At 41.2% G+C, this 27,123-nt stretch overlaps 1 protein-coding gene across 11 annotated transcripts in view; it reads right to left on the reverse strand.

Annotated features, from left to right (window-relative positions):
• Positions 1-27,123, reverse strand: part of GRIP1 (glutamate receptor interacting protein 1) — a gene marked incomplete at its 5' end in the record, with an annotated part of 699,088 nt that overhangs the window by 37,028 nt on the left and 634,937 nt on the right. For all 11 annotated transcript variants that reach the window (XM_082635788.1, XM_082635796.1, XM_082635794.1 and 8 more), the window contains 5 exons: positions 9,657-9,848; positions 10,018-10,157; positions 13,218-13,362; positions 24,577-24,722; positions 26,380-26,449. In XM_082635788.1, coding sequence (XP_082491914.1) covers positions 9,657-9,848; positions 10,018-10,157; positions 13,218-13,362; positions 24,577-24,722; positions 26,380-26,449 — 693 coding nt within the window. The remainder of the gene's footprint in view (positions 1-9,656; positions 9,849-10,017; positions 10,158-13,217; positions 13,363-24,576; positions 24,723-26,379; positions 26,450-27,123) is intronic.

Consider the following 27,123-nt stretch of genomic DNA (forward strand, 5'->3'; position numbering starts at 1 on the left):
TGGCCTCATGTTCCGTCAGTGGGTTCCTGCTTCACTCTCATGGAGGGAGCAGGAGTCCAGGGATTTTCTGGTCCCTCTTACCATCCGTACTTAATCCTCCCCAGAGGAGGAACAGCGATTTACCCAATGGTCCAGTTCTGGAAAAGAGCACTGGGAATGTACCCTTGGGCCCTTCTTGGCTCTCTCCTGACCCATTCTCTCCCACTGCTGCTGCACCATGAGGTAAGCAAACCTGGGGCCCACTCCTGGGGCTCACTGAACTCAAAGGAGGCTGGAGGCCAAGACTGCACAGTTAGCTGACTGTGGCAGACTACTAATTGCCCATCAAAACATCCATTCTTATCTTCATCTTTTTACTAGAATACCAGTTTTGAGGGTGGACATATTACTGCTCAGGATAAGACTATATTTCCTAGCCTCCCTTGAAGTTGTGTTAATTTAATTATGCAGAAAGTTCTGGCCAATGACATGTAAACAAAACTTCCGGAAAGGCTCCTTACAACTCTCTTTCCTGCTGCCCGGAATGTAGATGAAATGGCTGGAGCCCCAATAACTATCTTGGATGATGTGATAAACCCAAGGATGGAAGGCAAGTGCTAAGCATAACAGAGAAGAAACACTTAAGAGCATGGGTCTTTGATGACATTGTTGAATTATATACTAGTTCTGAAATGCCTACTCCTTTTTGAGTTAAGTCACTGCAATATTAGGGTTTTTAGTTCTATTCAGCTAAGTCAAATCCAACTGATATGCTGGGGTTAGAGTTTGCTTTGTAGATCTGACTTTCCCCTTACTTAAGTCCCAACATCAGACCTGGGTTGGGGTAGGGAAATAACAATCCTGACTCTGGGTGTACGTTCAATCCAGATTTTCTAACAACACCCCAACTCTGTCAAAAAAAATTAAGATGTTGATATTTTAATCCATTGCTGACTCCAATTTCTATTTCCCAACAGATTTAGAATTGATAAAGGCAGGGACTGATTAACATCAAAACACCTAGCGCTATCAAGGTACCAAAGACCAAAGCTTGCTTAGAGAAGAGTGAGAAGCTCAGGATGAGGAGTAAAAGGTACTGTGGGGAAGTGTCAGGAGATGAGACCGATAAAGAAGTTCGGGACTGGGGCTTCCCTGGTGGCGCAGTGGTTGAGAGTCTGCCTGCCGATGCAGGGAACATGGGTTCGTGCCCCGGTCCAGGAAGATCCCACATGCTGCGGAGCGGCTGGGCTCGTGAGCCATGGCCACTGAGCCTGCGCGTCCAGAGCCTGTGCTCCGCAACGGGAGGGGCCACAGCAGTGAGAGGCCCGCGTACCGCAAAAAAAAAAAAAGAAGTTGGGGACTGGATTACAAAGAACTCTGTGTTTTAAACTAAGGACCTTTGGCTTCATCCAACAGCAAGAGAGAACAATCAAAAGAGTTTTTTTTTTTTTTTTTTTAAAGGGAGTGGCATTGTTTGATTTAGGTTTTCTAAAGGTCATTGATAGTAACGTGGAATGGTAAGAGGCTCAAAGTAAGATGAATGAGGAAGTAAATATTTCAGACCTGATGAAGGATTTATAACAAAGGCAATGGCAATGAATGGAGAGACATGAGATGTGAAGCTAGTAGAAAGTAGGAGGATGCCTGGGTCCTGATAACACTGTGGGGCTACCTGCCCCCTCAGGCTCTTCCCTACAGTGGGAGAAAAATAAGCCTCTATCTTGTTTAAACACCATCCTCTGTATTTTCTTTTATATGTAGGTGAATCCAATCCCTAACTGATGCAGGTGGATGATTAAAATAGGGAATATCTGAGGGAAATTAGGTTTGGGTAAAGGCAAGTTGGTTGCCACAGTTGAGAAGATGTTACCAGGCCCTGAGGAATATCCCTTTACACTAGGAGTCAAACTTAAAAGCCATGGAAAGAATAAAATAAATGAGGCAGCCCAGGTGCCAGAAAAATCAATTGCCAGAAATATAATTAGACTTGTTTTTACTGAGTGATGATGTAAATAAGCACATAAAATTAACAGGTATGATACTGTAAACTAGATTTAAAATTCTAAATTGATTAAAAAATTGAAAGATAGAAGTAATTAAAAAATGTACGTCCTAAGTAGTTACTCTTCTTATTTAGAACTGGAAACCTTTTCATTTTTCTTTTTTTCTCCCTCCTTTCCCTTTCTCCCTTTCTCCCTCCCTCCTTCCCTTCCTTCTTTCTTTCTTTCACATCTAGGTTTCAGTATGTGGTCTTATATTTTGTATAATAATATGAGGGATGTTATGGATTGACTTGTGTCACCCCCAACTCATAAGTTGATGCCCTAACCCCTAATATGACTCTATTTGGAAATAGGGCTTTTAAAGAGGTAATTAAAGTTAAATGAGGTCATAAGGGTGGGGCTATGGTCCCATCAGATGGGTGCCCTTATAAGAAGAGGAAATGTGGATACACACAAAACACCAGGGATGCAGGTACACAGAAGAAAGGCCATGTGAAGACACAGTGAGAAGGTGGCCATCTGCAGACCAAGGAGAGAGGGGCTTCAGAAGAAACGAAATCTGCCAACACCTGATCAAGGAATTCTAGCCTCCCAAACAGTGAGAAAATGAATTTCTGTTGTTGAAGCCACTAGTCTGTGGTATTTTGTTACAGCAGCCCAAGAAAACTAACACAAGGTGTAAAATTCAGTCTAGATTCCTTTCACTGAGAGTAATGTTTAATTTTTATTCAGTTGCATGATGAAAAAATAGGTCTTCACAAATGTAGGTACTTCTGAAAGTTGATGGACTCTTGGTATAATAATTTTTATTTTTAGGGTAACTACACCTCAGATATTTGTAAAATTCGGATGCTCAATATCGTTTTTAGTACCACAATATGATGCAGATAAATATCTTCCATTTGTAGCTCTTAATTCACATTCACTATTAATTTAGAAAAGTGATGCTGGTTCTTATTCATAAAGTTTAAAATCAGAGAATAGTTTTGAAAATCAGTCTTCAACTCTACAATTTTGGGATTGTAGCTCCTACCGTTACTTTTATTTTTGAAAGCCAATTTTAGCACAGGAGAGCAAGTCAGATAATTTCCTGCCAAATTTATTTCCTAAAGCCCCAATTTTGCTAAAAATGAGAAAATCAAATCATACATTTGTGTAACTATTTGTAATTATTGTTGCCAAGAAATATTCAATGCATTTAGAGGAGACGGTGGTTTCAAAATGGCAGAGCAAAGATAGATCTACCTTCTCTTAGAAATCACCTCAAAACAAAGAACAGAATGTAGAGTCCATCTTCAGCAAAACTAGCAAAAATATCGAACCATAATACACGGGGAGAGTTACCAAATCCCGTGAAAGACAAATGCGGTGTGGTGCTAAGAAGCCAAGAGGAGACACCTCTGACCAAAGATATTGGAGAAGGCCCAGTCCTCCAAAGCAGGGGCCATGGCATGAGGCAAAACAATAATGCTTTGTTTGGAACACTAGAACCGATTGCATTGACTGGTGGCAGGAAGCGCCCTAGACCCAGTTTGGCACCAGGGAAAAGCCAGGGAGGTGGGCTGAGAGATACCTCCAGACATGCCACAGACTGCATGAAGCAATCGCCCAGTGAGCCAGAGAGGAATTCTACATTGGTGGCAGCCTGCAGTCGCTGCCCTCTGCTGGCTGATGAAGAATGCACTCATCACAGGTACCGTGAACTGAGGGTAAATTTTGCGCCCTTCCAATTTAGGAGAAAGTCATCTCATTTAAACATAAGCAGTAATTTAAAAGTAACTGGCATAAGACATATACCAAGTTAATATTTAAACAAAGGAGAGAAGGCACAGAAAAACAAAGCCATAACAGATGAAGGATACTCATGAGAAAAAGACTGCCATGGAGCAAATGATGAATATGACCAAATATATCACAACAAAATTTAAAAAATACACATCTCTATAAAACAAGAGATCAGAGCTATGAGAGCTCAAGGAAAACTGGGCAAGGCAAAATCATAGAAGGAGACGAAATATGTGCTTGTAGAGATCAGAAAAGAAATGGAAGAGAAAAATAACCCTCCCCCAATGGAGAAAATCCTGCTGAATCTCCTGCTCTGTGCTACTCTCTGTACGTACTATGTTGTGTTACCTAACTACGTTCAAGGAAAGCTGGACTCTGACTGTACCTGTTGGTGTCTTTTTGATCAATCACCATCACCTTTTATGAAAACTATAAGGACGAATGGAAATAAATGAATTATGCATTCAAGTCATAAACAGAACAAAATCTAAGAAGAACAAAGTTAATCAAATTAAAAGCAAAAATTTATTTTAAAAAATCAGAATGGAATTAAATAAATGCAAGAGTCAGTTCTTTGTAAAAAAAAAAAAAGAATACATCAAATATAGAACCATACTTGGGATATAATTATAGAAACCAAGAAAATTACAATAATCAAATAAGTGATTGTATAATTATATGCAAATATATTTGAAAACCTGGATGAAATGGAGTTGTTTTCTTTTTCTGAGAGAATACAAATGATCATAATGACCTCAAAAAGGATCCAGCAATCCCACTTTGGGGTGTATATCAGAAGGAAATAAAATCTGTATTGAAGAGATGGCTTTACTCCTATGTCATTGGGTCATTATTCACGATAGCCAAGATATGGAAACAACCTAAGTGTCTGCCAATGGATGCATGGATAAAGTGTGGGATATATGTATTTATATAGGGAAATGCTTTAGCCATAAAAACGAAGGAAATCCTGCCATTTGCAACAACATGGATGAACCTGGAGGACATAATGCTAAAATAAGCCAGAGAGAAAAAGACAAATACTATGTGAGCTCACTTATCTGTGGAACCTAAAAATAAAGTCAGACTCATAGAAACAGAGAGTAGTATGTGGTTGCCAGGGGCTGGGGAGCAGGAGATGAGAGATGTGGGTCTAAGGGTGCAAACTTTCATTTATAAGATGAATAAGTTCTGGGGATGTAATGCACAGCCTGGTGATGATAGTTACTAGTACTGTATTGTATACTTGATGCTAAGAAAGGAGACCTTAACCCTTCTCACCAAACACACACACACATAAATGGTAACTATGCGAGGTGAGAGATGTGGTAATCAACTTGGTGGTAATCATTTCACAATATATATGTATACCAAATCTTATTACATTGTATACTTTAACTACATATAATTTTGTCAATTACACCTCAATAAAGTTGAAAAAATAAACTCAAAAGAGAGAACTGTCTAAAGAATATATATGACAGGATCAGACTGCCTGACTTAAGAGTCAAGAATTACAGACATCACAAGAGCCTCACCGTCCATGAGTATGACAGTCCAGGTACCATCAATTTGTCAGTCTCCTCTTGTATTGATTGACCTTTGCAAACTCTAAGGAAAGCAATCATAGGGTTTCCTGAGAGTTTGAAGGAGGAATAAATAAGACAAGGGGGCCCAAAGCATAAGCTCTTGATAAGGCAGAAAAGCATGAATAATATAAGAGTCAAGAGAATGGGGAGTGGAAGAAGCTGGCCCAGAAGCAGACTGGAAAAGGTGTGCATCAATAGAACTGAGAGTCATCCCACTGTGAGACTTCTTTAAACACAGTCCTTCTTTCTCCACCAGCTTTGATTAATCCATCCTTTTTCCCTTTTCATTAACTAAGTAAAAATTCACTCTGTTGGTACTTGTTAATTGTCTGGCCCTTCAGCTGGGTAACCTCCTTCACAAGAATAAGGACCATACCTCTTTTGTCCAACATTGTATACCCATCATATATTGGCTTTTATTGTGCCAGTCATTACATATTTACTTAATGAATGCATGGGGCAAGCTTGACATTTTGGACTAGAAGCAGAGAACAATAAGGAACATGGCTGCAGAGACATGAATTCCTAGCCCAAGGAGGAAGATGTGCATGACGGAGGTACAACATCCTACTGGGAATGGAGCAACTATTATAGATTTAAAGGTAAAAGTCTTCTTGAGATATGGTAGAGAGAGTGTGCTGAGAGACTGCGCAGACAAGGCGGAAAGATAATCTACATCTCACAACATGATATATCACAGGGGAAAAAAAGGTATGGTTCTAGGCCTTCCTTTAAAAAGTCAACTTCATGGGCTTCCCTGGCGGCACAGTGGGTAAGAATCCACCTGCCAATGCAGGGGACATGGGTTTGAGTGCTGGTCTGGGAAGATCCCACATGCCGTGGAGCAACTAAGCCTGTGTGCCACAGCTACTGAGCCTGCGCTCTAGAGCCCACGAGCCACAACTACTGAAGCCCGTGCACTTAGAGCCCGTGCTCTGCAACAAGAGAAGCCATCGCAATGAGAAGCCCAAGCACCGCAACGAAGAGTAGCTCCCGCTCACTGCAACTACAGAAAGCCTGCATGCAGCAACAAAGACCTAACACAGCCAAAAATAAATAAATAAAATTAAATAAATTTATTTTTAAAAAAGTCAACTTCACAAGCACTATCTGGAGAGATCTGGTTTAACACAATATCACAAGTAAAGGGGAAAAAGGGGGAAAAGACAGACTTTGAGATCTTGGTAAACAGTAAGATCAAAATGAGTGACTAGGACGTGCCCATCAAAATTCTTTTTTTTTTTCCCCATCAAAATTCTTATGGTGAGGTAGGCTGCACTGATGGGTTCTACAATTTCCAATGATGAAGGTGGCAGGCTTGAGTTGCTCCGGGCTGCCATACTATAGTATGACTTTCCTTTCTGAGTGCTACACTTGTATAGAGTTAAACTTGAACGTATTCAGAAGAGAGGCCCCCAGGATGACAAAAACACTCAAAAGTAAGTTATGTGAGGAACAGTGAAAGGAACTGGGGCTACTTTGCTTAGAGAAGGAAAGAATCAAGAGAGGCATGAGAGCTGTCTTTGAGTAGCTGAAGGGCTGTCAAATGTCGAGGAGGCTTTACTTCGGAATGACCTTGAGGGTAGAACCAGAACAAATAGGCAGAAGCTACAGGCTGACAGATTTCAGCTCAATACAAGGGAGAACTCCGAGCCGTCAGAACTAAGTACGGGGAGTGGGGAGAGCTGCCTTAGCAGTTAGGCAGCAACTTGTCGCTCTGGGCGCTATAGGCCGTGTAGCATGACGGCGGGCAGCCAGGCTGGACAGGACATCAAGGGCTGCACTGGACGCCAGACTAGCTGACTTCAGATTCTCTCCCAATACCGAAATCCCTTGATTTCAGCTTCCGTGTTCCTTATGGGAATCACTGGAGATGAGTTATGTAGACGTGTTTTGTAAACTCTAGTTTTACAAACACAAGGTATTATTACCAATTTTTCATCACCTTGGAGGATGTCAATTCTATCCCAATTGCCATTTTCTATATCTCTCTAATCTCTCTTCAAACTCATAATGATTTTTAATTTATAAATGCCAAACTTATCATACCAATAATTATGACTACTATTCCCTGTCTAGGATTTCAAATTTTCAAAATCCTTCATAAATAATAAATGGTTCTTCATCTTTTATAAACGAGAGATAGGCCTTATATTCAGTGTGCTAATCATGGGCCTGATCTTATTGTGTAAGAGGATAGAGTAGCTAAGTTCTCACATATCACTTAGGGGCAGAACTCATAATCAATAGCTCATCAAAATCTGTGTAACAAAAAAGTTCCCACATTAGTAAATAAACAATAAACAAACACATTAAGAAAGAAACCTCAGTCTATGCTGATAGAATGTGACTTGGGTCCTTTATCCAGAGTGTCCTCTGGGAGTTTATCAACTCCCTGGCAATGAAAATAGCTGTTATTTGGTGGCATAGCTAACTTGTCACAAGGTATTTGGACTTGGAAAAAATTACTTGCCAGATAAATGAAAGTCCCAATCCTCTTTTGGGTGTTCAAAATATTTTCTCCACCTGTTTATTCATACAACAGAATATTACTGAGCCATAAAAATAAATGAAGTACTGATACATGCTGCAACATGGATGAACTTAAAAATATTATGCTAAGTGAAAGAAGCCAGTCACAAAAGGCCACATATTATACGATTCCACTTATATGAAATGTCCAGAATAGGCAAATCTATAGAGACAGAAAGTAGATTAGTGGTTACCTAGGGTTTGGGTGGAGAGGGTGGGTGTGTGCTAATATGTATGGTGTTTCTTTTTGGGGTCACTAAATGTTCTATAATAGATTATGGTAATGGTTGCACAACTCTGTACATATACTAAAAAACCACTGAATTGTGCATTTAAAACAGTGAACTTTATGTTATGTAAATTATATCTCAAAAAAGCTGTTAAAATATATAGTGTCTTGAATAAGAATAAACCAGTAAAATCGAATTTTCTTTAAAAATTAAATAAAATTTTCTTGTTTTTTAAAAAAACAAAACAACAAAAAGAAAACCAAAATATTTTCTCCACCGAACTCCAGTATCATCTCTAACAAGTAATGACTTGATAACTTTGAAATATCATTTCTTTTCATTTTTGTCCATCCTTCTTGGGATTTAACAGAAAGTGACATAGGCAGAGAGAAAAAAACTAGAACCAGGAAGAGAGCAAACTGGATACAGACTCTCCTCAAAAGTGGTTACCTAAGTTCTTACAAAGCAACCCTCCCGCCCGAACACATGTTCTCCAAACTGTTTATGTATTTTATTCTCTGACTTAAACCAAGAGCAGAAAAGGGATTCAGAGGCTGGTATTTATACAGGGTGTTAGAGAGAAGGTAAGGCTCAGATAAGGAGAAATAGAGAGAATTTTTGACACATTTCTCTTTGGATGCTAAGTATTGTTAAGAAGGAAACATATTTTTAAACGAAGCATTTAGTTTATACTCTGTCTTCAGTCTAATACTTTTTGTGTGTTTATATTGTGTTAGTGAGGTTTACCTTTTCATATAGGTTATACTTCATCCCATGAAGATGATGTTTGTGAAGAAAGAACTACAATATACTTTAATATACTATGATTACAACTCTCTAATGATGAGCATTGGGGGAAACCCCTACACGTTTCCATGAAAAGTCGGGAAGAGGCAGGAATAAATGGGGTCACAAATCTTTGGCTCATCTCTTTGCACATCCCCTGCTCTCCTCATTCCATCTTTGTGGAAACTTGCTAAAAAAGTAAGACAGGGCTTCCCTGGTGGCGCAGTGGTTGAGAGTCCGCCTGCCGATGCAGGGGACTCGGGTTCGTGCCCCGGTCCAGGAAGATCCCACATGCCGCAGAGCGGCTGGGCCCGTGAGCCATGGCCGCTGAGCCAGCACATCCGGAGCCTGTGCTCCGCAACGGGAGAGGCCACAACAGTGAGAGGTCCGCGTACCGCAAAAAAAAAAAAAAAAAAAAAAAAAAAAGTAAGACAATGGGGCCGGTCTTCAGTGACCCGATTTATTGTGTGGTTTGCCTCATATTAAACTGTGCTCGAAGGACAAGCTCTGGATCCAACACTTGGACGGCAGTAGGTCTATGGGGGCCTGCTAGTGTTGGATAGATGGTCATAACTTATTAGCATTAAGGAGGAGGAGATGAAAGGCGACCATATTCAATGTGTTCACTACGGTTACATTGATGCAGACACAAGTAAAATAAAGATATTCTTTTCACGGAGCAGAAGGTGGATCTTTGAGAAACCTGAGCTTCACCAATGACAGATTTCCTGTACCCCACGGCTAGGACATACCTTGATTCCCGTAGCTGCCTTCTATTCCTGAGCCATCCCACGAGTCCACGGCACTGTCCACGCTGGGCACAGTGGAGGGGTACGTATCGGTGAGTTTGCCTGGCTTCTGTGCTGGAGACGGGTCCTCCACGTCTCCCAGGTCACTCAGGTGGCTGGCAATGGGGAACTTCTTGGGACTTGAAGCTGACTGGGCTTTAAAGACAGAAAAGGAGCTAAAGTACCACAGAAAATTTATATCCAAAGATACTTCAACACTCCCTGGCTGTGTATTTCCCGAGAAACAAACACGTAGACATTTGCACATTCTTTAAGGGAAGGAAATGCACTGCAAATCCTTAATTGTGGCTTTCAACCCACTCACCATCTGTCTGCTTCTTAATTTTCAAGGTGACAGTCTCTCCTGCCATCTGTAACAAATGGATGGCTTCACTCAGAGGCTTCCCTTTCAAGCTGCTGCTATTGATGGCTAGGATTCGGTCTCCTATGTGGATCGCGCCAGTTCTGAAACACCAAATAATAATAGGAAAGGTAGAAATCATCCCTGAATGCTACTGAATATAAATTCCCTGATATACTTTATTTATTCATAATAATAAGGACTTGGCAAGGGTCTCTAGAAGTCACTCCTTGCCTTCTCCTGAACAATGTTACAAGATAACTGTGTCTGTTGTGAATTACCTTTTAGTTTCAAATAAAATCAGAAAAAAATGTTTTAATTAGTATTTAAAATGGACTTGTGGGCTGTTTAAATTCCAAGAAAGCTGAGTCATTTGATAACCCTCTTAAAAATCCCAAGGAAACGAACAAAGTGGGACAATCACTGTGGTGATGTTTACCATGGAGCAGTCCTTCTTTCTACAGACTTAGAAGTGTTGAACAGAGTCAGTCAGCATCCCAGCTTACCGGAAGCAAGGCTTAGACACAAGACCCTGGTGTGGCAGGCCCCCCGCCACCCCCCAGTGGTGATTCCAAGAATTGAAAAAGGTTGAACTCAGGAATCTGTTTTTTGTTGTTGTTGTTGTTGTTTTTGCCGCACTGCGACCTGCAGGAGTTCAGTTCCCCGACCAGGGATCGAACCTGTGTCCCCCGCAGTGGAAGCGTGGAGTCCTAACCACTGGACTGCCAGGGAGTCCCCAGGAATCAATTTGAATCCAACTCTGTCACCCACCAGCTGTGTGACCTGGGCACCTTATTTTCACCTCTCTAGGTGTCAATTTCCTCATCACTAGAATGGGGATAGTCATCTCACAGGGAAGCTCTGAGGGCTAAATAGGAAAACACATGTAAAAGGGCTTAACATCCTGCTTGAAATGTGGAAAAAGAAAATTAATTTATTGAGCAATAGATAAACCTTTGATCTTTTCCCTTCTCATCCCATTCTCACCCGATTCTGAACCAGCAGACTGAAATTTACGATTCTGATGTTCACCATGTCTATCTTTGTTTGAAAGCACAGGATGAGGGAGGGGCAGACTCACAGCAGTCAAACTCAGGAAAGGTTTAAACACTCAGATCTCTCCACCTGGGTAGAAGGATGTAGAGTGGGAATCCCATGTGCTAGCCTCTGGGGTGCTGGCTCACTTGAAATATCCTGAGTGAAGGAAGCCCAGCTCACAGCCTGCTTGTGACTGAGTGGCCCGACCCCAGGTTGCTTTGGGGTCGGCGGGCAGCGGTGCTGGGCAGCAGCAAGTGGGGCAACGGAGGTGACACTGGGTCACACAGATTACGAGGGGCTGCCTAACAAGTCTACCGATGCATCTACTCTCAAGGAATTTTTTTTTCCTTTTAAAAAAAAAAAGATCAATTCATTCTTCCATAAGGAGTCTCTGGGGAGTGCCCTGGCAGTCCAGTGGTTAGGACTCGGTGCTTTCACTAACGTGGCCTGGGTTCAATCCCTGGTCGGGGAACTAAGATCCCACAACTGTGTGACGGCACGGCCAATAAAAACAACAGTCTCCAGCTTATGAAAAATAGAACTACCATATGACCCAGCAATGCCACTACTAGGCATATACCCTGAGAAAACCATAATTCAAAAAGAGACATGTACCAAAATGTTCATTGCAGCTCTATTCACAATAGCCCGGAGATGGAAACAACCTAAGTGTCCATCATCGGATGAATGGATAAAGAAGATGTGGCACATATATACAATGGAATATTACTCAGCCATAAAAAGAAACGAAACTGAGCTATTTGTAATGAGGTGGATAGACCTAGAGTCTGTCATACAGAGTGAAGTAAGTCAGAAAGAGAAAGACAAATACCGTATGCTAAAACATATATATGGAATTTAAAAAAAAATGTCATGAAGAACCTAGGGGTAAAACGGGAATAAAGACACAGACCTACTTGAGAATGGACTTGAGGATATGGGGAGGGGGAAGGGTAAGCTGTGACAAAGCGAAAGAGAGGCATGGACATATATACACTGCCAAACGTAGGGTAGATAGATAGTGGGAAGCAGCCGCAGAGCACAGGGAGATCAGCTCGGTGCTTTGTGACCGCCTGGAGGGGTGGGATGGGGAGAGTGGGAGGGAGGGAGATGCATGAGGGAAGGGATGTGGGAACAGATGTATATGTATGACTGATTCACTTTGTTATAAAGCAGAAACTAAAAAAAAAAAAAAAAGCCATGCTGTAAGCCATAGAACACTTGACCAGGAGGTTGCTGAATCAGATCAATATTAACCTTTTCCTCATTGTCTAACAGAGAAACCTAGGACAGGGGGACACCTGAAGAATACCATATCATAGGTGTCTCTGTTAATATCAGAATATGAAATTCCAACAGGGCAGCCTTTTTTGAGCTGCCTCGGTGCCCTCACCTGACAGATGAGGATGTTGGATGAGCTGATTTCTAAGGTACCCTGCAGCTCCAAAATTCTGTGATGCTATATCTCTGTTTTGCACACCAGTGTCTTCAAGTGTCAGCGTGAACAGTGTGTGTGCACTCCTGAGCTAGGTTACTGGAGGACAGGTCGGGTTATGGGGTTTGGAATATGTCCTACAACATGTCTTGGAAAGAAATACAGTATAATGGGGGTGGGGTGCATGCCAATGGAAACAAACTGCCAAAGGAACAAATGGGCATTCCAAATTTCAAGATGTTATTAAGTCACAGCACTGTTTCCTGAAATCTTTGAAGACGAAGCTTCTGTCACCCTCTCAGCAGCTAAGCCCGGTACCTGTCAGGTAACAGAGGCTCAGGAAATGTTTGCTGAATTGAATTGGACAAGCCTTTTAACCTCCTTGAATTTTAGTCTCCTCCTCTCAAAATGGACACAATATAAATTTACCTCTAGTCCATTGTGGTCGGTTTACACATTTCTGGAGACTAATATCAATGCTAAGCCCAGGACACTTTTAACTGCCTATAACATGCCCCTCAAAATCAAGTCAGAGCTCTGCCTGAGAGTTTTCAAGCTCTAAAATCAATCCTTTGTGCAGAGTTGAAAAAGGCAACAGATACAAGCAGGAGAGGGGAGCATGCTTTTATGTGGCTGTGAGGAAGGAAACCCATTTCAGACAGATAATTGTTGAAGGTGCTTCGAATGTTACCTTTCAGCTAACCCTCCTTTAGTGAGGCTTGAAATGATTATAGGATCAAAAGGCTCTTCAGTTCCTGAAATCGTGATGCCAAGGGGCCCCCCATAGCGCTTCAGCTCCACAGTGTAAATAATTGCTCCGGAACTTTCTTGCTCATCTGCAATAAATGCCAACGAGTCGTAATTGGTTTCTTTGGAAGAAGCGGAGTAAAAAGACACATTGATTCATACATAAAATAAGAAATTCAAAACATCATCATCAAAGCACTGTGTCTCAGAAAATAATTATTTTGGGAAGTAGCATTTCCTTAGTAGGATATACCATTCTAATACAGGGATGCAGTTCTTATCAGTGTCAGGTAAGGGGTTCTCTGCCTGATGACCTATATTTTAATCTGTGAGCAAGCTACCCAGCCGGCACTGCGGGCCCTTTAGACAATGTCCCTCCCTAGCACAGTGCTTGCCCAGCATTTTGTGAGTGTGCCACGAATATCCGTGGACTGAACACACCACTGAGGAGGTGATATGGGTGGAGAGAGTCACGCAGTAAACAGAGACTGGGCTCCGCAATACCTATTTTCAGGCTTTACAAGCAAGGTAACTCTCAATATAGAAAAGTTGATTTAACTCACGGTTGGAGCAAACTTTAATATATGCATGGTAAAGTAGGGCTTGGAAATCTGGAATCCCTTACCTATTGTTCCTCTGTGTCTTAAAATGTGAATCTTATTCACAAAATCTGTGAATCTTATTCACAAATACACAGATAGTAAAACAGACGTTTGAATGATTATCTCTCTGCTGTTCTTGAGACTAGGAGCCATGTAAGTTACATTTCAGTAGCACATGCCAGGTTGCCACACTCTTGTGAGCTAAGTTTCACCATTTAATGTTCCTGTGAAGGAAAACATTTGTGAGTGTGGTCTGCCTAAAGCATTGGCTTGAAAGATGTCATGGGACACCTTTCGCATGGTTGGGTATTTTGACTGCATCCAAGTTGCAAATATGAAGTCTCAGAATTCAAAGGGTTTTATTTGCTTATGACATGCTGAAAGTTCTTGAGCATTTCTTGCTTTATTCGTTGGGCCTGGGAGCTGTGAGTAGTTAAGAAGTTGTTCATTGCTGTACCTAAGGATACAATGAAATGGTCCAGTAGATACTTGAACAAAACAGTCAGCTTTTATAGTCAGGCTGTATCCTGGAGAAGCATTAATACAGTCACATTTCTGCAATGAGCAGCTGTTCATTTATGATATGAAACCCTAAACTAAGGAGGAATAGAAAAGCTTGAATTAACAATTCAATTATCTGTGTGTGCGGTGAAGAATTATAATGAATATAAAATGAAATGTCTATAGAGAAATGTAGGAAGCGATGTGTCCTTTCCTGCCAGCACTTACTTCACTTCTGGCCACAGATTGGGAGCTCTGGGACGTACCCATTGCCTCCACTCCCTCAGTGGAGGAAGAAGAAGCTCCATACATAGAGAATAAAGACCATCTACCACACACTGGAATGCTTAAATCAACATCCTAGGGTATAAACATCTTCAACATTAGACTCAAATTTATACTGGCAGCTGAGAATCCTCCACTGCTTCAACGGCTCTGTTTCATGGTTTACACACTTCTTCCAGGGTTCTACTTTAGTTGTGGCCAACAGGCTGGTGATGGGCTGCCAAGCAACTGCTGAGAGAAGCACCAGGATGCAGAGTAACCAAAAATGGAGGGACAGTCAAAAGCCTAACTTTTTCTACACTGTGATACATCATCACCTGTCAGAACTGGCTTTGACATAAATGAATAGGGTATTACTGGACAGATTACACGTATTTTGCAGTCTGTGCCACCAGCTATATTCTGCATAAAATTCTAGGTGAGTCATTTGATTAGTAAACCTTGATATACTTAAGTGTTAGTTACCACTGGGCACTCTGCTGGCCATTCAGCGTGGGTGTGTGTGCCAGTGGGAAGACCCTGCCCTTTTATTGCCCTTCTCCCTTACAGGGCAAGTGCGAGCACTGCCTTGTCAATGGGCACCAAGCATTCTGGATGTGGCCATCAGCTCTTTATGGGAGTTGTGGGAAATGGCAGTTACCAAGTACATGGAACCCAGCTGCCCAGAACCCAGGAACCTGTGGGAAGCTTCAGTTGAAAATTTAGTCTAGATGAAAACAACCACTGGCCCATAGGAAGGTGAGCTGGGGTGCAGTCCCATTCACCAGGAGAAGGGGGAGAAATTGGTTCCAGCTAGCTCATTCTTCAGGTAACCCGGAGTGAGTGCCCTGTGTTATTTCTGGACAGTTTGGCAACTTGCACCTAAGATGACAAAATAACGCCAGAATGGAGTAAACCAGTTTAGGATGGTTTCAGGCCACTTTATGTAGGAACATTTTAAATTAGGCAGCTGAGGCGCCACAATAACAAAAGGCAATTGTTAGGGACTCAGTGAGTTTAAATAGTGGTGAGATGAAAATCAAGAAAATGGCTGTATATTAATGAAGAAGCGATGCTATATTTAAATTATGACAAAAATGTAGTTGATTTCTGATTTCTTCAACAAATAAAGAACTTGGAAACAAAAACGAGAATGGGTAAATTTAAGAGATGTTACAACCAAAAGCAATGAATACTTCTTTTTGGATCCTAATTCAAACCAACTGTTTTAAAAAAACTTGTCTATCTACCCATGTATATGAAAACCAGGGAGATGGGAACATTGAGTACATATTTGAGGAGATTAAGAATTATTGCTAATATTTTGGGGCTTCCCTTGTGACACAGTTAAGAATCTGCCTGCCAATGCAGGGGACACGGATTTGAGCCCTGGTCCAGGAAGATGCCACATGCCGCAGAGCAACAAAGCCTGTGCGCCACAACTACTGAGCCTGCGCTCTAAAGCCTGCGAGCCACAACTACTGAAGCCCACGCACCTAGAGCCCATGAGCCACAACTACTGAAGCCCGTGAGCCTAGAGCCCGTGCTCCGCAACAAGAGAAGCCACCGCAATGAGAAGCCTGCGCACCGTAGCGAGGAGTAGCTCCAGCTCACTGCAACTAGAGAAAGCCCACATGCAGCAACAAAGACCCAATGCAGCCAAAAATAAATAAATAAGTAAATAAATTTTAAAAAGAAGTATTGCTAATATTTAAAATTGTGACGATATTTAGTTATGTGTTTTAGAAGTCTTTTATAAGAGTATTGTTTAGGGATACATTAATAATATTTGCAAGATGCAATGATATGATGTCTGGAATTGCTTCAGAATAATTTAGTGTGTGGGTGGGGTGCGGAAATTAGGGTGGGAGTAGATCTGAAGCAAGACTGATTCTAAGTTGCTAACTGTTGATGTTAGGTGATGTAGGCTGGTTCATTACACCATCTTTCTCTATTTTTAAATATATTTTCATAGTAATTTTTTAAAAAGAAAAAATATTAATTCCCTTAGAAAACACTATGTGGATGCCTTGAGTAAAGAGACATTTAATTAGTTTGGCTTCCTTACTCTCTTAGCTGATGACGGCTGCCTGTACACTATCTCGTCCAGACCCTATGACCCATCTGCCCACCAGGCAGGGCTCCCAGAGCATCCTACTGCCATGTGCTCTTGAGGAGGCCCCATGTCAGTTCTGCCCAGTTGTTCACAGCAATGGTCTCTTCCTAAATTGTTTTCCTACTTCGGATCCAGACTTTGTCCCTCTCTCCCACATCTATTTTCACCAGTCCTGCCAACACTGAATTCCGTCTCTTTCCTCCCCAGAACATCCTGAAAGCATAAATCTGAACATGTTGCTCGCTTCCTTGAAGCTTTCCGTTAGGTCCCAGATTTCTGAAGAATCAAGCGCAACCCCTTGGCGTGAACAGTGCTGGAGCCTCTGTCTTCTACTATCCTTCCCCATCCCAATCCAATCTAATTCTCTCCCCAATGAATGACCTGTGGTCCATTTAAAAACACTTTGTTCACATCTTTAACCTTGCACGTGTTACTCCCTGGAAGCAGACGTCTTTCCTCCCCCCGAGAATTTCTACTCTTCCTTCAGAACTTGGCTCAGATGTCTTATATCTCTGGAAGCCTTCCTGGCCCCTCAGCTGAGACTAGAGACCTTTCCTATGAGATCCTACAGCTCCTGTGTATTTTTATAGTGTTTCTCAACTTCTTTAAAAAAAAATTATTGCCTCCTCTCCTCCCATCCAGGAGAAAAATTAAATTTAAATTCTCCCTAATGAGAGAAATTAAATATGAGGGAATAAGAGTCAGTCGGGTACGGTTGGGCTTTGGAGGGTCACAAATTATTGTAACGTAATATCTAAGATTCTTTGCTCCCTGAGAACCAAATTTTATTTTTTTTAATTGAAGTGGAGTTGATTTACAATGTTGTGTTAGTTTCAGGTGTACAGCAAAGTGATTCAGTTATACACACATATATATCTATTTTTTTCAGATTCTTTTCCCTTATACCTGAGAACCAATTTTTGCCCCCATCGGGAATGAATGGTCTGGTATATATGCTTTTCGCTCTATGTGTCTCCTTAATTAGAACAGGATCACCCTGAAAATTATGATTTTTTTTTTTTTTTTTTTGCGGTACGCGGGCCTCTCACTGCTGTGGCCTCTCCTGTTGCAGAGCACAGGCTCCGGACGTGCAGGCTCAGCGGCCATGGCTCACGGGCCCAGCCGCTCCGCGGCATGTGGGATCTTCCCGGACCGGGGCACGAACCCGTGTCCCCTGCATCAGCAGGCGGACTCTCAACCACTGCGCCACCAGGGAAGCCCCCGAAAATTATGATTTTTTACATTCACATGCCCAGAGCCTGGAACTATGCCTGGCACCAAGGAGACTCCAGTAAATGCCTAAACAAATGAGTGAAAGGACAAATGCCTGTTAGCAGGCAGTCACTGGTTCCTAGCTTTGTGAGTCACCCTTCCGGCTACTCCAAGGTCTAGATTCCTTCTCCAAGGTGATGCAGACCCAATCAGGCTCATTCAAAGAGTGAGAATAAAGCCTGGGCTGCCTGAGTTAGCTGCAGGCTGCACTTCCAAATCCATCTGCCTTCTCGGGCGTCGGCCCAACTGGCAGCAGTAAGGCCCTGCAGCTTGGGAGGAAGGTGATAACTGCCATTTACGCTCAGACCATTTTGGAGGTGGAAGCACTCCAAGACGCTCTCTCCTTGAGGCTGGTCCAGCTTAGAAAGGAGCAACTGGAGTGTTGAACCAGAACAGAAACTTTCTGAGAAGGAAGAATGCAGGATCACCAGGAAGTTGCAAAGTGAGCCTAAACAGATCTTAGTGATATTATAAACAGCTTCTATATCACAACAGAAGGTTTACCACTATTAGCAAAAGAGGTGAAAGGGGGCCAGCCTACTTGTTTGTTCTGCTCAGCTCTAGTTAAGAAAATTAATGGGATCACGGAACAGATGCAAAATTGCAGCATTACTCATCTGCAATGTTATTTTCAGGCTTCTGAGTGCTGCCTGTTTAACAAAATGAATGCTATCTGGCTTGAATCCACAATGGCAGCTGGATTGGGGAGGCTTGGATTTGGGAGAAGGTCTTTGGAATGCATAAATGCACAGGTCAATCAAAGTTAACTTCAACTAAAAGTGATGGAATTCATTTCACAGAGTATGGCTACACTTCTTGGAGGTGGACAGACCTCAGAAAATGAACCATGTAGAACAATACTCTCTACAACTGCCTTACTGTTGTGCCAGAAAGGCCAACCTTACTGGCCTTATCAAAGTCATGTTCCAAGGAGTTGTTGAGTGTTTAAGAGTAGAATTTGAATTTCCTTATGTAAGTGATCATTTATAAGTCTCCAAATTAGGTTGCCTTGTGACAGTGTTTCTTCAAGTGTAGTTCTGGGATGAGAAATTTTAGCAGTATCTGAGAACTTGTTAGAAATACCAATTCTCAGCTCTATCCCAGACCCGTAGGAATCTGAAACTCTGGAGGAAGGGCCCAGTCACCAGTGTTTTAACAAGCCCTCCGGGTGACTGTGATGCTGACTTGAGTTTGAAAATCATTACTACTTTGAGATAAAGCAGAAAAAAGGGAAGAGTACTTTTTTAAAAAAATCTATCAGAGTTTCTTCTTGCAGCCAGCTTCTTGCCAAAACAACCCCTACCACTGCTCTTCGCATAGCCAGGATCATTCTTGGTTGCTCTGATGGGGCATTTCTGCTACTTCAACCTAGATTTGAAGGGGAAAATGCTGCTGCAAATTACTTAGCCAGCTTAACACTGATGAAGTGAAAAAAAAAAAAAAAGATGAAAGCCCAAATCTTTGAAGGGCAGATTTAACTGGTACTAATAAGGCTATATTTGCATAAGACTCTATTTGAAATTGTAAAAAGGTAATTTGCTTCAGATGGGACAAGTTGCAGCCTGGAAATGTTTCTCAACGCAGATTAGAGCCGGTGAAGGGAAAATACTGAATTTTTAGTCTCTACAAACATGCTATGTATTAGAAGTGAGGTACACTAAATCAAGAGAGAGGTCATTAGCGTCTGTGTATTTGACTGGCACAAAGGCAGTGATACAAAGCGGACCCTTAGAAATTATTTGGGACAGATTTGGAAGCTTCCATGTATTTCTTCCCACAATTTCCCCAAATTCTCTCCTTTGCTTCAGGGTTCTTTCTCAGATCTCCAAACTCTCCCCTCTTCAGCTACGTTGGATCTAAATGCAGTCAAGGCAATAGATCTTATTTCAAGCAATAGATCTTATTTGCTTCTCTGAGGGCCTGGGGATTAGGTAACAGCCATGGTTCTAGAGGCTTGGACCCAGACAAGCACCGATTGGCTCTACTCGATTTTATATTCCCGTGGTAATGAAAGATGACAGATGTAAAAGCTCCTCTAGAGAGAATGGCCGCTGAATATGGGGGGTGGGGGTTTCCCTACAATCCCAGGTGTTCCAAAAGATTTGGCCATAGTAAAATAAAGCTAAAATTAATTTTAAAAGCATCCTAATAATGGCTGTTGATAGTCTGCCTTCACTGGGCCTTACTTGGTGCCATTCATTATCGCTGAGTGCTTAACTATCAATATATTGCCTCCTTTGACCCTTTAAACTGCCATGTGCAGGACGCATTCAATGGACATTGTGGATGAGGACACTGATGCCCAGAGAAGTTAATTTTCCCAAGTTTCCCAGCTTGTCAGTTGTGAAGTCAGCCTAGTGTTCTTAGTCATTTTATTTTACTGCTTCCCCCAGCCAGCGCTAGAAACAGAGTTAAAGCAGACTCTCTTGAATGCCTCATTACTTCAGTAAGTGACTGCAACCAGTGGTCACAGACCAAATACCCTGGCCTCGTTCCCCTGCTTTTTGTCTTTTAATGGCTCCTCATTGGCTTCTGGGGTAAAGTTCAAATTTTTTAACATAGTTAGAAGGACCATAATGATCTGGCTTCAGTGTATCCATCTATTCACCCACTGCTGAGTCCTAACACAAACGTTTTGCTTCAGCTATACCTGCTACTAGGATGTGCCACTCTCTGACTTCCTTTGGCTCATACTCTTCCTCTGGTTAATTTTAACAGCGCCTCCCAAATACTTTCAAGACCAAGGTTGTTAGAAGCATTTCCTTGAGCTCCCCAGTCACAAATGGGTGCCTTCACGTTCTCTTAACATTTTGTGCACACACCTAGAACATTCATAATACTGTTGATTATTTTCTTCCATGTCTCCTATAACATGGTGACTGATTTAAGGGCAGAGATTGTGTGTCCTTTTTAATCTAAGAACTGGCAGTCCCTAGTACCTTACAGATGCTAAATAAATGCTGATGGCATGACTGAATGAAAAACAAAGACTTTAACAACCTTTGAGAATAGTTGTACCATCTCCTTTAAAGTACAAGGCAGAGCAATAAAATTATTGTAGCTGGAAGAGAGGCTTACGTTTTGAAGCAACATCTGTTAAACTCAACTGCAGTATTACTAGCTTAGGAAACCAAGTTATATCAAGTATGGTTATAAACTTTCTGTAACTGATCAGAGAACCAAGGATGGAGAGGAGCAGACACTTGGAAAGAACTGGAAGATTCCTGAAGTCTACTGGTACAGAAAGTCCAATATTAGTATAAGCAATATTTTAGGGAGTGAAGAATATATACTGAGTATTACCATTCTAAAATACAGAGACAAAGGATGGCAACAATTTAAAATCACCAGCTTAATTTCAGATTAAGCAAGGTATCAAACTTCCAAAATCAGTGACTGCTGTCATGAATAATGCTTATTTCCCACTCATTTATATCTTGACCAAGGATCAGAACTAATGTGGGGAAAGGCGTTTCAGGATGTAATAATAATAAAAATAGTTCCCAGTTACTGAATACTGATCGTGCCAGGAAATCTCTCTCTCAACAAGCTACAACAGCTCCCCGAGGTGGGTATTATTTTGTGCGCATTACTGAAAATGGTACTGAATCTCAGGCAGGTTAAGTAACTTGCCCAAACTGACACAGCTCAAATGTGGTAGAGCTGGATTTTAAAGTGTGTGCTCTTTACGTCTACATAGTTGGCCTTGAACTAGTCTATATCCAGGTTTTACATTTTGAATAATCCTTTCCCCTTGCTTTGCTCTGAATAAAAAAGGATTCAGTTACTCAAATTATACTTATATTCTCATGGGGGAAGAGGATACAGAAACACTCAAATTCTTCCTATTCGATGATCAGATGATAATTTTCAAATAACGGTCTGTTATAAAAATGTGTCTAAGTGGGTGTATATTTTAGTATGACAACTGGAGAAAATCTGGTTTGGGTAAATATGTCTCTTGCACCTATATTTAGTCTTATTTTGGGTAGGTGCATGGTTTTCAATGGAAGGACTTAGGATTTTAAAAACTGGACCTCTTAGGGCTTCCCTGGTGGCGCAGTGGTTGAGAGTCTGCCTGCCAATGCAGGGGACGCGGGTTCGTGCCCCGGTCCGGGAAGATCCCACATGCTGTGGAGTGGCTGGGCCCGTGAGCCATGGCCGCTGAGCCTGCGCGTCTGGAGCCTGTGCTCCGCAGCGGGAGAGGCCACAACAGTGAGAGGCCCCCGTACCGAAAAAAAAAAAAAAAAAAAATTGGACCTCTTAAAATTAGAAAAAAAAAACACCTAACAAGCATGACCATTACCATAGTATTAGGCATAGGGATTGTAGGGCGAAGGGTCTAAAGGGGAAAAATAAGCCAAAGGAAAGAAGCAACTGAAAGTAAGATCCGGCTCTCCAAGTGCTCAGCTGTTGTTTCTGAAACTCCCCCCAGTGTGTCTGCACAGCCTGGCTTTGGAACTGGGAACATCGCCAATCACAAGCACCATACATATTCATCTCTGGCTTGGCTTCTTCACTCTGCAAGGAAGGTAGCTGAGATCTGCTTAGTTTGGCAAATCATGCAAAATGGGTTTCTCCACAGGGCTTTGCCTCTTTACTAGGACAGAACCCAGTTTGATGCTGGAGGCTTTATCCTTCTTTTTAAATAAACCCCCCAAAGAAAATGCCATTGAGGCATGCTTGTTAGGAGAGAAATGCAAGTGTTGGTGTGGAAAATCAGCTGCTTGGGAAATAACTAGTAGAAATCTATGCATATTTTTAAACGTTCGTTATAAAATATACTTGGATATAATCATCTTTACCAGCTGTACTGATGGATGTAACTACCAACTTGTTTTGACTTTGAATAGGAATCATAAACACAAGGCCTGACATGACCACGAACTCTGGATCTAGAGGATTAGATTCCAGGAGATTCCAGGACATTGACAACGGCTCATTACTGGTTGGGATGAAACTATATTCAGTAGAAACTCTCTTAACCAATCTCCCTTTAACCAATTTACTGGATTAATTGTGACTCTCCATCCTCTTTGTAAAAGATACTGACCAATGCCATTGAATGTTCCAGAATAATAGGTTTCCCTCTGTAGTGTACCCCGTGTACCTCTGTTCCTGCTACCAATTGAGTCAAAAGCTTGAAAGTTTAGAGTCAATTATGATTATTCCCAATCCTGTTTATGCCAGTTTTACTTGTTATTGTAACTACATAATTTAATGAATCTTACATAACCTATGAAACATGAGTATATTGGATCTATGAAAAAATCAAATGTTTTGGAAAGATTCAATAAGGGGGATTATTAGGCAAAAAATCAACAGTTAATTACATAGAGGAAAAACTTGAAAACATTGGGGAAATAAAAATCTAGATGGAGTAAGCATTCAGATTGCTTTAAATTATTTAAATTCTCACTGCATTAAAGCAAAACAACACACAAAAACCAAACCTGGAAATCATAAACTGTATATTATGGGTATGACTTAGGCAAACAAGTCAAAAGACTTGTAATTACAATCAGAAGAAGGTGTTGGCTTCACCCATAAGATTGGTAAATTTTTAAATTAAGTGTTTATGTTATAGATATATGTCACTTTCTATAAATCCCCACATTAGTTGACTCTTTCAGTTCATGAACTTTTTTCAGTTAGCTTGGGTTCTTATCAAAAGCAGATAAAAGGGCGTCTACTGCGGGGCTACTCAGGTTGCTGGGTCTTGGCCCACAGAAGCATCATGATGAAGTTTGTTAGAAATGACAGTCTCAGGCCCCACCTGGGGTGAGTGCTCAGGAACTGTGTTTTAACGAGCTCTTCAGGTGATTCTGAGGCCTTCTCAAGCTTGAGAAGCACTGCTCTCCTGTATTTGCACATTACTGGAAGCACTAACAATGGATACAGCCCTTTTAGAAAGCAACATGGTACAAGACTCATCAGAAACCATAAAAATTCCCTTTTTATTTTGACTCAGTCACCCTACTTTTAGGAATATTTCCTAAGGAAATAATTCAAAAGAAAAAAAGTTGAATAAAGATATCCACGCATAAAAATATCAGTTACTGTGCCACCTACAGTAATAAAACGACTGGGAGCAATCTAAGTAAGAAGAAAAGAATGGTAAATAAATTACGGGCAGTAAATTAAAATGATAGCTGTTAAGGGTTTGTAAAATGGTAACATGTTTATAAAGCTAAGGAAAAAAGAGAACATGTACTGTGGTTATAATTACGTATATAATATCAACTAGAAAATGACCAGTTCTATTGTATTAGGGTGGTATCAGGGGATGATTTAGTTTTCATCTTTAAAGTTATTTTAATATAGCTATGTTTATATAATGAAAATATCTTAATTATATCATTTAAAAGCACCATTATTTAAAATTCATACTACACTCTCAAGGCCCAATTTAAAGACCCTCTTAACTACACAAAACACTGCAGCAACGTCACTAGCCAGCTGTTGTATGTAAAACACCAAGATCTAATATCTTTGGTGACAGACGGGCAGTTAGAGAAATCAGGCTTAACTAAGGAGGCTATCAATACCTGAATTATCTTCATCTTTGCGGATTTTCAGCTTCACCAAGTCTTCACACTGCTGGAGGATCTGAACTGCATCTTCCATGGAACAGTTGTCCAGCCTGATGTTATCTATGGCAAGTAATTTATCCCCAAGTTCCAGGGTTCCCGTTCTGATAGTAAAGGCAGAGCAAATGCATGATTAATGGTGAGCACTTAACCAGGCCATTTAAGAGGCATTTAGCACAAAGCAGCATTATGGTAGTCTTTAGAAGAAGTAAGATTCTTCAACTTTTAAAATTGCATTTTATTGACAAATCCCCTTTTTCCAGTCTTAATTTGGATGGCTGCCGTGACATTACATTGCAGAGTATTAAAAAATATTTTTCTTCTGCTTTCTTCAATTAGACCAGGACAAGCATATAAGCGTCACCCAGGAATTCTAAGGTTTCCAGGAAGGGGGGTAATGGACCCAGGTTTACACAGCCCGGGTGTCCTTATGCTTCTCCAGATTGTTGCACCACTTCTGGTCCTTGGCAGTCCAGACACTAGGAGGGGATACAGGGAGTGAGGTGAGTCAAGGTGGGATGGACTTAGGGGAGGTCTGAGTCCTGGTGTCTCTGCTATTTCCACCTGCACTGCGGAACTCACTATGGCTATAGTAGGGAGAAAAGGTGAACTGGATGCTACCTATCTGGAAGGTGGCCACTGAGAGTCTAATACTGGTTATGGACTGCTTCGGGTCTTGAAAGTTTTTAAAGGTCCATCATGAAATGCGAAAAACAATGAGAAGGTATATGTACTTGCAGGTGCTTCCGTACGTATATGCACACATATCTGTAAGGAAGGTTATGTTTTGGTAAGAACCATCCTTTATGCATTATGTCTGTGACCGAGATTGCTAATTGCTTCCCAGAATCCATTCTCCCTTCCTTCTTCGGGGTCATCCCCTATAGATACACACCCCAGACTCTCTCTGCACCACCCCACCGCCCTTCTATGGCTGAAAAATCACAATGACTGGAGAAGCTGGAGAGGATGGCAGAGCTGCTTCTCCAGCCCTGCGTTGCCTGTCTACCTCCCAAATGCTGTATGAGAGACAAACTTCTGTCTTGCTGGATCCACTCCGTTTATGTCTCCTTGTCACAGTATCTGAGCCTTACCTATATACCTAAGTTCATACAATGTCCTTCCTACTTTTTGAGTGTTAAAATATTTCTTTAATGAAATGACTGTGGTAACAGATGGGATTTTTTAAGTCCTTAACTGGAAAATAAAAAGAAAGTTAACAGTCTTACATCAATATTCCTAATCACTTAAAAATATTTTTGATCTGTGAAACTGAAAGTTTTAGGCTCCCTGATTTTTGTAGTCTATGAACCAAATAGGATACATAAACACTGTTTAAGGCTCAAGGACCTGGCTTGACTAGGGAGGACATTCTGGCATCTAGCAAAACTCTCCCCTAAGCTATTATCTCCATGTGGGGTGACTCTCATTATTGGGGCCACTTTCAGTTTTTTAGCAGGAAAAATGAAGGATGGAAGATGATCAGTGAAGGAGAGGCTATGTTGGACTCTTGAATGACCCTAAAAACCATTTTCATGTGATTGTTGTCTGCACTGGGTGCAGAAATAAACTGACACTGGGGGAGAGCTCTACATAGCCATTGATCTTAGGAATGTCAAATATAATCGATTAATCGTGGCTGCCTGGAAAATACTGAGAATACTATGACCTATTAGCAAGGTTGTCTTGGGTGTGGAAGAGGTCACTTCTGCTGTAATTAAGAAATACCTTGGGATGAATCAGTAAATCCATCTTTCTTACCTGTGTGCCACACTGCCTTTCTTGATATCTGATATGACCAGGGGGTCTCCTGGTTTTCTACTGGATGGTGCTGTAATAATGAAGATAGAATAGTCACATCTTTATATCCACGATTCACCCACTACTGTACAGGTCTCACTGTATAGCAACCATTAATGCAAGTACAGGTTGTATGCAAAGCAAAGAGAATCAGCAAATGAATTTTAAAATGTGCATATTACCCCTTCTTGATATAAAAAATGTTTGTGTTAAAGTACTCATAAACTTGAAAACTAAAGCAAAGTTATTTTAAATCTGCAATTGGAGAAAGCAATTGAAAAGCTGCCCATCTGGATTAAATCTATTTCAATCTGTGATTCTCAAGAGAGGGAGGTGAAGAGTGAATAGTCCAACAGAAAAGTGTATTAAAAGCAATTAGGGGCTCCCCTTAGTGGTACTTACATGTGATCCCTTCACCTACCCATTCTTTCACTCCTTACCTGTGAGGAGACACCACTCTTCATGGGATCCTGCCATATTACTCAAGTGTACTGGGTGGGAAAGTGGATGAGAATCACTAATGTAAATTTTTTTTTTCCTCAGAAGGATATCTTTTGCTACACAGACTGCAAATATTAAAATTTTGCTCACAATTCATACCTAGAATGCTCTGAAATGTTCAGAAATCTGACTGATGCTATTTATTTATATTGATATATATATATTCATATTTAAACATGTACATGTAACTTTTATTGAGTTTAT

Source organism: Mesoplodon mirus (assembly GCF_964341445.2).
Source record: "Mesoplodon mirus genome assembly, chromosome: 11".
NCBI lineage: Eukaryota > Metazoa > Chordata > Mammalia > Artiodactyla > Ziphiidae > Mesoplodon > Mesoplodon mirus.